Source organism: Ascaphus truei, chromosome 10, assembly GCF_040206685.1.
Source record: "Ascaphus truei isolate aAscTru1 chromosome 10, aAscTru1.hap1, whole genome shotgun sequence".
Taxonomy (NCBI): Eukaryota; Metazoa; Chordata; class Amphibia; order Anura; family Ascaphidae; genus Ascaphus; species Ascaphus truei.
Window position 1 is genome coordinate 34,438,103 of NC_134492.1, and position 12,705 is coordinate 34,450,807.

The 12,705-nt window shown below is 43.5% G+C and overlaps 1 protein-coding gene across 1 annotated transcript; it reads right to left on the reverse strand.

Moving 5' to 3' along the window:
• Window positions 1-431: 431 nt before the first annotated feature.
• NPHS2 (NPHS2 stomatin family member, podocin) lies at window positions 432-10,681 on the reverse strand. The gene is made up of 8 exons (XM_075616501.1): window positions 10,435-10,681; window positions 8,633-8,736; window positions 7,651-7,723; window positions 7,197-7,279; window positions 6,789-6,992; window positions 3,174-3,229; window positions 1,077-1,155; window positions 432-993 (listed from the first exon to the last, which is right to left on the reverse strand). Exons 1-8 carry the CDS (start codon window positions 10,679-10,681, stop codon window positions 712-714), a joined length of 1,128 nt encoding a protein of 375 aa, XP_075472616.1. The 3' UTR covers window positions 432-711.
• Between the last annotated feature and the right edge of the window lie 2,024 nt (window positions 10,682-12,705).

Here is a 12,705-nt window from a genome sequence, read left to right on the forward strand (position 1 = left end):
TAAAGAGTTTTTACTGAAAAATGTGGCGCTGTTAACTTCATGTTTCTTTGAACGAAAAATGATTTGCCAACAAATTATGTACTAATCAGTGTTAATTCATGATACCTCTTCCATGCCAGAAGAAATATTGCAGCCCTTTCATAAGAATGGGCCATTTTTACTAAGTCATGCTGGAAGTCAAGAGTTCGAACACAACCCATGAAAATACTAATACTTGCCCTTGCACAACTGGTAGCCAAGCAGTGCCCTTTTCCCATATGTGGTGTCACATTTGTATCTCCTTTACGTCCAGGATGTGCAATAATTGTGTGACAGTGGCGATTAGTATGAGGTTACTAATCAAATTATAATCTTGTGCCTAGAAAAAGGATCACTTTTTATTGGATCAATATGAAAATCCTTAATACATGATGATACACTTTATTTAAAAAAAACAAAACAAAAAAACCCAAAGATCCTTCAGGAGGGACAATATTTAAATCTTTACATAAAGTGACACACTGCGTGCCCATTTGGGTGTCATTACCCAGAATCCCTGGCTGCAGTTAATACATTGTATGCTAAGAGATAATGGGGGAAGGCAGGGCTTACAGACCTGTCAGAGACATGCCAATGTACCGACTAGTACTTGCTGTATAAATCTTTACAGTAATCCAATAGACACCTCTCCGCATTAAAATGTATTGTTATTATTAACAGCTAGTATTAGTTTTAAAGCATAGGGGAGTCCTTCTTTTTGCCTTGCTCTGTTTCGGTGTCTGGTTTAGGGGAGTCGGAAGTTGGGCTGCTCTTGATAATTTTGGGATGGGGAGGGGCATTTAAATTCATCAGATCAAACGGTAGCGGTAAGATGAAGGTGGCTGGTCTGTCAGCAGTCAGGCTCTGCAAAGCGTGGAGATATCGCAGTTGAATTGCTGTAGGGGAACCAGATAAAGTCTCAGCTGCCAATTTAAGGGATTCCGACACCGTTCTCTCACCTTCTGCAGCGATTACCTGGAGCAAAAGCAGATTGAGAGATTTAGCCAGGGATGGGGACATACTTTAGCTTGGATACAGAAGCTTCATATTGACCGTACCCTGACTTTAGCATGTCTTTGTGCTTCTGCTTCTACTGCCATGGACTGTTTTACTTCATCTGGAAGCTTCACATCTTTACTGCAGAGAAAGCAAAGGAATAGGTCACTCATTTATATTAGCATGTCATTTCCCAGAATCCCTGGCTGCAGTGGAAGCACTGTATACTAAGAGATAATGGTGAAAAGCAGGGTGGTAGACTTGCCTAAGACGTGTGAATGTGCTAACGAGTGATATTTTTATTTAATGTACACTATGGTGGAGGTTTTTTGTCACTTTTTCCTACCCACCATAACTTATATGATGTGTGGTTGAAACCTATTCCAGCTTCACATTTCAGCTAGTATAACCAACCTCACACTGATAAGACCCAAAAGGTTGAAACAGCTGTGAGTAGGTTTACTGGCTATGCACTTTATTAACCCAGCCTGTGCTGGAAAGCTATGTAATATGGCATACTTATAGGGGGTCCATGTTAAAATGAACATTAAGCAAAAAGTGACACTGTGCTCATTTGCATGTCATTACCCAAAATCCCTGGCTGCAGTGTAGCATTGAATGCTAAGACCGCGATTATAGTGGCGGTGGCACGCGCAACGCGGACTTCGCGTCTAAAACAAATTATTTTGTCATCTCTGGATACAGTCACGCCTCCACGCAGTCGCGCCCACTATGCACAGCGTCATTGGACACCAGGTATTTCATTTGGCGACGCACGTTCACGCACGCACGTGACCTATCATTGAATGCACAACCAAAATCTGTGCTCTAATTGGCTGCCAGCCCCCTCAATGATTTAGATATGGAGCAAGCCCTATATAAGGGAGTGCAGTGTAGCAGCTCTCTTTTTTTGTTGGAGATTTGAAGAGACAAGCAGCTGCTGGCGGGCTTCTCAAAGGTGCTTCTGGGTGAAAGAGCTATAACACCAACAGAGAAGCATGGAGAGGCCCAGCCAGCAGGCTGGAACCAACCAGAGCAGACAGGGTAACGCCTTTTGCTGAAGCAGGCACCCTGCAACTAGGAAAGGGCTAGATCTCAACCCCCAGACCCCAGTAAGTGTGTATATTCTCTGTATTTTGTATTTCTGTGTGTTCCGAGGTCTTATCCCCCCTGGACATACTTGAAAACGAGAGGTAACTCAATGTATTACTTTCTGGTAAAACATTTTATAAATAAATTATCCAAATAAACCTCATTATATTTCACGGCCTTGTTTTACCTTGTGACTGATCCCTTAAATATAAATGTGTTAAATGACCTGGTCTACCATGACAGCCCATTATTCAATAACGGCCTCATGAAGAAAGCTTAGACCCCCCCTCAATGACCCAACTAACCAACAAAATTAATGAGGTAGGAACCGCCACTCTTAACCAAACCATCCCAAAATTCCATAAGGTTTGTGACCCCAGGATTAACAAACCATAACAACAAGCCTCAGTTCGAGGGTATAACCTAGGAGAAACATCCCTGTATCAGATGAGAATGCCCCTTCCATCATGGTGAAGGGCTTCCAGATACCCACTGGGCAAGAACGGGTTACATGGATGAAAAACTCTAAACGCCCAAATCGAAGGTTGATATGCATAGATGTGTCCAATTACTGTATTGTATTTTCCCCCTCCTTTCCCTACCCGCCTCGTCCCCCTGGATAAATCAATAAAAAACAAAAAAAGGTACCTTTCAAAAGAAAAAAAATAATATTAATGAGAAACTCGGCTAGAAGTTCTGAGACACTCATTGGTAATTAGGGGAGTCATTTTAAGTAATTTTGTCATATTAAAATCGATGCCAGTCATCAAACCTGATGCTTCAATTCAGCAGCCATACTCCTTAGAGGTTACCTCCCTGGTCGGTTAAAAAAAAACTGCTTACGTATTACCAAGTAGCGGAACACTTGACTCTCTCTGGATACAGCGCACCATAGGTTGTACAGAGAGATTGGCAGATGCTAAGAACCACACACTTAAGCAGCGACATAAACATTGTTTTAAGCCCCCCAACATGGGGGCAGGTAATGGTGAAATGCGTGGACAAGTAGCTAAGTGTGTGGTTGTTTTTCACCCATTGAAGTTTTCCTCATTACTTTTCATACCTACATTTCTGTTCTTTCCACTTTGATCCCCCAGTGACAAGTGACTGCATCCAACGCCACCTGCAACAATAAACCCAGCAGAACATGTTATAGGTACTGTATGTGTGTACAGTGCTACACTGCCTGCAGACACATGCATATTATGTGATAAAGAGGGCTTTACACGTAGCGTTCCTCAAAGTGAATACAGACACTCTGGGGCACATTCATCAAGAGCATTGACTTGAATGGGAGTTAATGCTGGATCGGGTGTGCAGTAACCCGTACCGGCACTTAATGATTGTGCCTCTCTGACCCTCAGAAATACATTACTCAAAAAGCCCCCTTATTATATCATCTGGATCTAACTCATGATCTTCTATTCACTAGATTGTAAGCTCACGCCCGGGGCCCTTATTACCGCTTTGCATTTGTTTGTCATTATTTGGTACGTAACTCTGTTTATGTCATTGACATCACGCTGTACCCCCATTGTACCGCGCTGCGGAATATGGTGGCGCTTTCTTAATAAACATTTCCAAAAATAACCCTTTCACTGCTATAGGGACCTGCAACAAAGTGCGCTGGCCTGTCTGGCAGCACAAAGATTAAATATAGGAAGGATAATGGCCTGCGTTCGCCTAACGGCCCATTTACGTGAACGGCCATAGCCGCTCGAATAGAAATACACCATTTAGTGAACACGGGCCTAAAGGTGAACTTGATATTAAAATGTGAAGTGCAACTTTTCTGGAAACTTGTGGCTAAAAAGCACATTCTTACAAATGATGTGAACAGGCGAGTTTTTTCTTTGCACAGACACCTCATTGTGCATCATCCCAAACTCTGAGCCGGCGATTGGATCAGACTGAAATTCCTGACAGCTAACGTGTGGCTCCATTTCACCTTGTAAACAGGTATTTTTAATTCAACTTAATTTGATAAAACAGTCCACTTTAGTAGAAGTGTAGCTAAGAGATACACAGGGAGAGAAATCCTATATACGGGGCACATTGCAGATTAGTAAATGTTTGACTTGAGATAAATTAGTAGTAAGTAAAATAAAAATGTTATGTCAGAGTACAAAAATAAATGTGTACCATACCATGTGGTTTACATGTGGAATTAGTACAGTAAAGGGTTAATACAACAGTGACAATAAATGATAAAAACCTTATCCCCTGGGGGCAAGTGTAGCCGCTGGTCTAAATTAATCAGCGGGACATTGAATGTCAGTTGTAGTAACCAAGAAGCATACAGTATTAACCACCTTTGTTGGCTGTTTCGAAAAACATGAAGTATAATCATGTCTTATCAAACGAGTGTACATGCTTTGGCACACAGCCAAAATAAACACTATGTTGAAAACAATGACATTGGCTCAATAAGCTGTAAGCCCATCAATCACTTGCTTTATATACCAAAGTGCTGGCTGTGAAACCCAGCAGGGATACACACTGTCGTATAAACTACTGAACAGGCTCAGTGAGCAATGTCTCAATTTGAACAAAAGACAGTAGGATGTGTTGCTTTGGTACTTTTTGTTCATTAAGTGCTGGGAAATATATATATCACTGCGAATTAGAAATTGTTTGATTTTAGAGATTATTAGGTGGCAGCTATAGTTTGGGGGGTGGGGTCTTGAGGACTGGTGTTGGCCCCCCCTGGCTTAGAGGGTACGTTGTATTAATTAATAGATAAAATAGTTTATTAATAATATATAATTAATAAAATAGTTTATTAATGAATAAACTATTTTATCAAATTGTACTGTGTATTACTTCTGTGAAGCGCTACAGTATGTACATTAATAGTGCTATGTAAATAAAGATATACATACTTAAAGAGGAATACAGAGATGATCGCAGGTCTAAAAAATATATATATACAGAGGTAATTCTATCTATATTTATATATCCAAAAGATCACCCAAAGACTGAATACCCGCTAGTCAGAATGTGACTGTATAACTCTGAAAAAAACATTATTTGACCCAATGGGGTGGTCACCCAGGCAGTGATTCTATTATAAGTGAAAATAGCCCTGATACTAGGTCCCTGCAATCAGGGAGGGTAGCGGGAAGAATAGGATTTAGTTATTCAATTAATGTAAACCGTTTAAGCAAAACCTAATTTGCCTGGATACAGGTTAGATGTCACCTCCAAGAGTGTCAGGAGGTGAAGTGGAGGGTATTGAGATGCCAGGGGAGTGGAGCGGAAGGACAAAACAGGCTCTGCTATTGAGAAACTGGTGGGTCTCACAGCTGGCTAGGATGAACGACACGTATGTGATGCACTGGACACCCTACAACTGCTACTCACCCTAATCCTGAAACCCTAGAGCAAGGAAGGGTGCACGTGGAGCGCAAACGGGCTCCGATCTGCAATATAACAGGGGATTACCCCTAGCAGAAGGCTGCCAGGGATGAAAGATGCCGAGCTGTGACGTCGGAGCCCATTTGCGCTTCATATGCACCCATTGTTACTTTTATTAACAACCACCATTGCACCCACTGTTTACCTAGGGACTTTTTGCTTACTACTAATTTATCTCAAGTCAAACATTTACTAATCTGTGGTGTGCACCATATATAGGATTTCTCTCCCTGTGTATCTCTTTAGTACACTTCTACTGTTCTCAGTTACCTCACAGGTAGCCCCCACCTCAACCATTATAAATATTTAGGTTGAACGAGGTTCCTCTCTACCATTTCACAACATTCAACTTTAGTTTTACTTTTTTTACACCGACACATTGTAATATTTAAAGTGAGTGGCAAATACGTCTTATCTGATCCTAATGTGCCTCTTAGGATTTCTCATGATGCACAGTTATACCGGCACACTTTTTTTCTTCTCTTTTATACACACACTTCTTCTCTGTGCTGGGTCCTAGGGGTGTCCTGCCAACACTCCAATATATGTAGAACTAAAAATACTCACGGATAGCAAAAACACAATGGGATCATGGTGCAATATGCATAGGTACTTTTCTTTTTTCAAATCATAGTGCAGGTATCACACAGTGCGGTTCTTGCACTATGATTTGAATAAAGAAAAACATCTATGCTTGTTGCATCATGGTCCCTTTGTGCCGTTGCTATTCACACTTATGTTTGGTTCTCCATGATCAGAAAAGCTCAATTTAGCTTTGCCATCGTCACATCCAGGGTACGACATATCCACTTATCATAATAGTGGTAGATTATATTTACCCTGTTAATATGTAATGTTGTTTGAAAGGCAATGTGACTGGCATTACAGGTATATCTTAATCTCCTGGACCAGTGCAGCTACTCAAAGTCATCACTGTATGGCTGAATGCCAGAACGCTGCTACTACTGTAAATCAAAACCTTAAAATGTCAAGCTCAATCTATGGCAGATCTATATCTGGTCTATGGTTGATTCACCGGAAAAATTGAAACCCGTAGAGTATGTTGGACATTACCATTGACAGGGTGTCAAGTGTATTTCCAATGTGTTGTTTTAAGTCCTATGGCTGTATTATATGATGAGCTCCTGGATTCTGCGGATTGTAGTATTGTGGACTCCATGTTTGTCTGTCACCCAGCTGACATGCTATATTCCCCCTTACAGTCTAATAGATACTCCCCTGAGGATGCCCAGCCATACGCTGACCTTAACTTCCCCTCCAATGCTCTTCCTCTCCAGCAGGAGATCTGAGAATGTTCTGTGTGCCAGGAGACGCTTCATGGTGGTCTGGACAAGCAACTGGAGAGCACTCGAGATGCTGCTTACAGTGGTCACAAAAAGAGAAGCATTTTCCAGGCGGTAGTAACAGACTGCATCGATCTCCAAGGTGACCAGGTCTTTGGTTACTATCTAAAAAGAGAAAGGGGCGATCATTGATAGTCCAATTTTCAGCGTTTCTACTTTTTCAGTGGCCACATCATAAAAATAGTCTAATATTGCACCAGTATTGTGTAGATCTGTTAATTTAACAATATTGTCAACAATCCTTGTTATAGTAATGTGTGTGGTGTGGGTGCTATGATTCCTGTAAACATATCGACAGCGAGGATTTACCTGGTGGAAAGGGACCTCAAAGGTCTTGAGACGAAAGTCTACTTTGTGGCACTTGTCCAGGCAAGGCAGGTAGAAGAAGAGACCTGTGGATAGACAATGTTCTAATCATCTCTTCCCTATCACAGGCCGAGCGCTAATTTCCCTGACACCAAGAAAGTTGTACATACACTCAGGATATTAGTGCAACTACATGAAGTGCATAGGTGTCTATTTTGCCTCCAGTGGTTACTCTAAGAGGCTTTTAGCTGTAAAGGGCCAACTGCACCACAGTCATTGTAAAGCTCCTTCAGTTTTATACTGTATTACAGTCACCTAGCAGAAGTTAAATAAATAAATATCCCTCTCTCCCTCCTTTAACAAATCAATTCGGTAACCAAGAGATTAAGAGCTCATCATTGTATTTAAGAACATAAGTGGTCCCGATTTCCCAAGAGGAGTAAACTGAGGTTATTACCAGGTCCTCTAGCCCTTCCTGGCAGCAGACGTCCCAGGCGGAATATAACGGCCCGTTCATATTCGCGCACAATCTGTAATAGCAGATGACGGAAATCACAGCTATGTAGTGAGAGAACAGTAACAAAGTCCCCTATTCAACATGCAGAGAAGTCCCCGTCCCCGTGCGCTGGAACAGTTACACACATTCATTTGAATGCTGCTGAAATCTTACAGCGCAAGGAGAAGGCGACATTACAGCATATTGAATAAGGGCCAAGGAGAGACATGGACAAGTAACTGTGATTGTGGGACTTAGGTTGCAGCAGAGTAGGATGGAGTGTGTGAGCCTGGGATAGGTTAAGGTCATCCCCAGCACAGTGGTGGAGCTATGGCATTAGCAAACTAATTGCTAATTGCTTAGCAGGCTCCTTGTTTATCTTAATGAACCGAGACAATATTTTTTCCATTAAAATGCAACTGGTTTTTGGTTCAGAAGTCGCACATCTCCTTCATTTGGGACCTTTGACCTTGATATGACAGGGAAGGTGAACTTGAACTTTTCACAATCCAACAACAAAAAGAACTTTAAAAAAAAAAAAAAAAACAGCCCTTTTTACGTTATTGGGGCTCCCTGAATATTGTCTCATTTGTGCCCTGAAAAAGCTGGCAGTCCCCATGCTAGACCCTGGGAAGAAAGAAGACGGCACTCCGGTTGTCTTGGGGAAAAAAAAAAAAAGTTTTAGTAGTGCAAAAGTACAAGGATCAACGCTGTGGTCCAAGTCTGGACCTTTGTCACTAGGACCGAAATGTTGATCCTTGTACTCTTGCACTACTAAAACATTTTTTTTGCCAAGACCACTGCACTGCTGTCTTCTTTCTTCCCAGGATCTGCTATACCCCAACACACTGGGACTTTGAGCTTCCATGGCAGCTCTTCACCGTTTTAGCCCCCCCTCCCCTGCTAGGACAGAATTAGAATTGGTTAGGAGAGAAAGTCTCACCTTCACACAGAACCAAATAGAGAGAGGGAAGGTGAGGATGACCAGTAGCAGACAGCAGGCAATGAGCAGCACCTCACATATTTGGAGGCCAGAAGACTTTACACCTGGAGATAAAACAGCATCATGGCACAATAGCTTCGTATTACAAAATGGCATCATATAAGATGCAACGCAATGTACAAGAGACTGCTGCGTTACTCAAAAGACAGATCCAGTACATAAGACAAGAGTTTAACTGCATGAGACAGGGGTTCTCAACGCCAGTCCACAAGACCCCCCCCCCCCCCCCCCCCAACAGGTCAGGTTTTCAGGATATTCCTGCTTCAACACAAGTAGCTTAATTAGTGACTCAGTCTTTGACTGAGCCACCTGTGCTGAAGCAGGGATATCCTGAAAACCTGACCTGTTGGTGGCCCTTGAGGACTGGAGTTGGCCACTCCTGCCCTAGGGATATAACAAATTCAGCAAAATATAGTATGGTACACGAGACAGTTAAATTGCAAGACAGCTGCATTACACAATGAGTTGTCTGCAGTAACCCGTCACAATGCTATGGCTGCTAATCACACCTCCCACAAAGTCATTTGTCAAAGTAGCTTGATGCCTGTAGTTAATTGCAATGGTTATTATAGTTCACCTAAAGATGCAATCCTTAATAAAATGTGTTACCCTTCTAGGCTATCTACAGTGACTCTTACCTTTCACGTTTATGTAACAGCCAACCAAAGATTTCTGCATGTATTTTACAGATCGGTTTTAATGCCAAAAAATCACTGTTTCGTGTCTTCCTCAAAAAAAACTTTTGAAAAGGTTTGCACATTAAAATATGAAATAAAGTGGGCTTAACAAAGAGCCTCAAAGTGCAGGTAAATACAGTGTTACTCTAGGGTTATTAATTAAAATGCATTTGAACTCCGTACACCGTGTACCATCACACATTGACCACTTTATGTACTATAGTATTGTCTCCTCCTCTGTAGACACACACACTTCAGAAAAAACAGGACCCCTTTCATTCTTTTATCATATTTTGCAGAAAAATCCCAGTATTTTCATGAAAATTTGAGCAATTATAGGTCGGTCACAGTAGATTATCACATTTAAGTATTATTTGATAATCTAATAAATATTCTTTGGAATTGGTGACAGCGAAGAAGATGAGCACGGTGTAAAGTGCTTGAGACACAGCAAGAATGACGGTCCAAAACGCTTTACATAAAATGTTTCCTGATAAACAAACGATGGACGCTCGGAAGACTGAAAAAACGAATTTGTATCGATCAGGAGTGGGAGCAGCTGGATCAACGCGTTATCGATTATGCAATCAGACAGTGGCGTTCTTGTCTTCGGGCGTGCATTTCAGCAGAAATGGAGGACATTTCGGACACACACATTGAACCATACTTTATAGTAATCTTATTGTTTCAGATTAGATTACAACAGTTTAACACATTTACAAACCAGAAAGGAAAAATTCCTATTCCGTTTAATGAACATGAAATTTGGCATAGGTTTTACTTGAAGGACATATGTCTTTTTTCAACCTCATCTAATATGCAACTATGTAACCTACCGCTGTGTATCGGCTACGTGTTGACATTAGTGACATCAATCTAGTTAACATCAGTTGATTGTCTACATTGTGCTTCTTTTATAGTGTTAATCTACATAGCAGACCTACAATTGGGCATGGGGATTGAGCGAGAAAGATATAAGATCTGATGAAAAATGAAAGTGGTCCCTTTGGTCCTGAACACGGTGTATATAATAATAGTTTGGTGCCAATGTGCTCTGCGCCTCACCCTCATCTCTCTGCCCGCTCTCCAGCAGCGCCATTACTTCCGTCTCTTCATCTGAAGCCACCACATCATCCACATCCACCACCGCGGAGACCTTTGCATTGTTTCCGTCTGACCCCCTTACCTGGCCGCTCCTGGACCTGCCCGAGCCTGGGCTCCCCTTCTTGTCTCTCTTGGACCCTTGAGCTGAGGAGTCCCTCTGTTTCTGAGGGGGCACCCGAGGGGCGCTACGGGATCTCTTCTCAGGCATAACTGTGCTGAGCAGTGAGGGGGCTGGGCAGTCTATTTATCTGATGTCTACAGGTGGGAGATCTCCAGGGAGGAGGGAGAGCGCGGGCTGCACCAAATTACAAACAAATAGTACCAGGACAGCCGTAACCCCTTCCCTGCCATATGGGCCAAAAACACATTGTTAAAAAAAAAAAAAAGGATTGTAAGCCTGGATAGTAAATAAAAAAAGCGGTGGCACTCCCTACCTCAGGGTGCTTAACTCCAGTCCTCAAGCCCCCCCAACAGGTCAGGTTTTCAGGATATCCCAATTTCAGCACAGGTGGCTCAATCAGAGGCTCAGTCGAAGCAGGGACTGTTTAAGCCACCTGTGCTTTTGAAGAGCGCACTTCTCTCACTTGAAATAAAAATTTTGATTGAAAAACCCCAATGGTTTTGGATCCTTGAAAGTTTACACCTGTGACACATTGGCAGCCAGTAAACCCTCGCTCACCTTAACATAGCACAAGTTTATGGGTAGCTCCGGGTAAAGTTAGTCTTCAGATGTTACTTTATTATATTGAAGTTGCAAACAGACCAGCCATTGGGAATACACTTTTGATACCGGTAACTTAAAATAAGTAGTCAGTTAAATTAAAAGAGCAGTGCCCTCTATAGCAGTGGATTCCCAAATCCAGCCCCCCTGGACTGCTAACAGCCCAGGTTTTACGACTACCCCCAGCTGGAGCAGAGGTGGCTCAGTCAAAATTATTGGGCCACCTATGCTAATGAGAGGATAGCCTTAAAACCTTCACTATTAGGCCCGGGCCATAGAGGTGTGGGGAGAGCGGAGGCGCGCTAACGCTGAGGCTCGCCTGCTTCAGTCAGCGCGATTGCACGGACTTGCAGGCGAGCCAGCGTGCGCGAAGGGAGCCGGGGGGAGGTGGTTGGAGGCGGGGCAGTGACGTCGCTGGGCCAATCGCCCGCGACGCACTGACGTCAATGTCACGGCGCCGACGTCACGGCGCCGTGACGTTGACGCTGCTGTGCAGTGATTGGAGGTTTTCAGCCGACAGCGCGCTGAAAAACAGCTTGGCGCTCGGCTGAAACCTCCAACTCCTCAGCACGCCTGCGGATGCTCACGTGAGCCCCCTCTCAAGGCATCCTCATTGAGGATGCAGGGGCTCAGCGCGGAGCGTCCGCACGCCTCAGCACGGCTGGTCCATCTATGGACGCAGCCTTAGTGGTCTTTGAGGGCTGAGTTGGGAACCTCTTCTGGCCTACACTGGTTTTGTTTTACCTCTTTTATTTTTTACATAGATAGGAACCAGGGGGTTGCCAGAGCTGAAAGGCATTAATTTCAGCGCTGAGGACGCCCTGCTTCTCTAGATACTTACTGGGGAAGGTGCTGCCGGTACATAGTGTTGCCAGGTGGCGTCTCCAAAAATACCGGACACAGTGGTGAAAGGTGTGATGCGCTCAAGATACACAATACGCACCCCTCTCATTTCTCTCCAGTCCATGCTGTTTCCTCCACTCCTTGCCGCTCCTGCCACCTCCTCCTGATTGGCGGCATTACCCAGCAGCAGCCAATCAGGATGGAGGAAGCTGACCAGTCCCCTGGCAACAGCCCTGATCTCTCACTGCTCTGGGAAATCTCGCGGCCCCCCAAGCCGGTCAGGTCACTATGTCCAGAGAGGTAATACCGGTATACACATACATGTCCAGTATTACCTCTAATTTTTTACTGGACTGTGTCCTAATACAGGTCAGTCCGGTTCAATACTGGACACCCGGCAACCATACCGGTACAGTACCTCCCGATGGGAAACAAAATGGAGTTTTAAATCTCCCACATCACGCGGCCCAATCCGAGGCTCCAACGTCGTCTATCACAGCTGCCCATTGGCCGTGTCATGGAGGGGTTTTAAACCTCCATGAATTACCGTTAGCATCTTCTCCGGTAAGAATTTTGGGAAGCCTCACTCAATTTAATAAAGATGAAGAAATGCTCCTTTGTGTCTTAAAGGCCCTGAACACCTGACGATGTGGCTGTGCCCCCGAAAT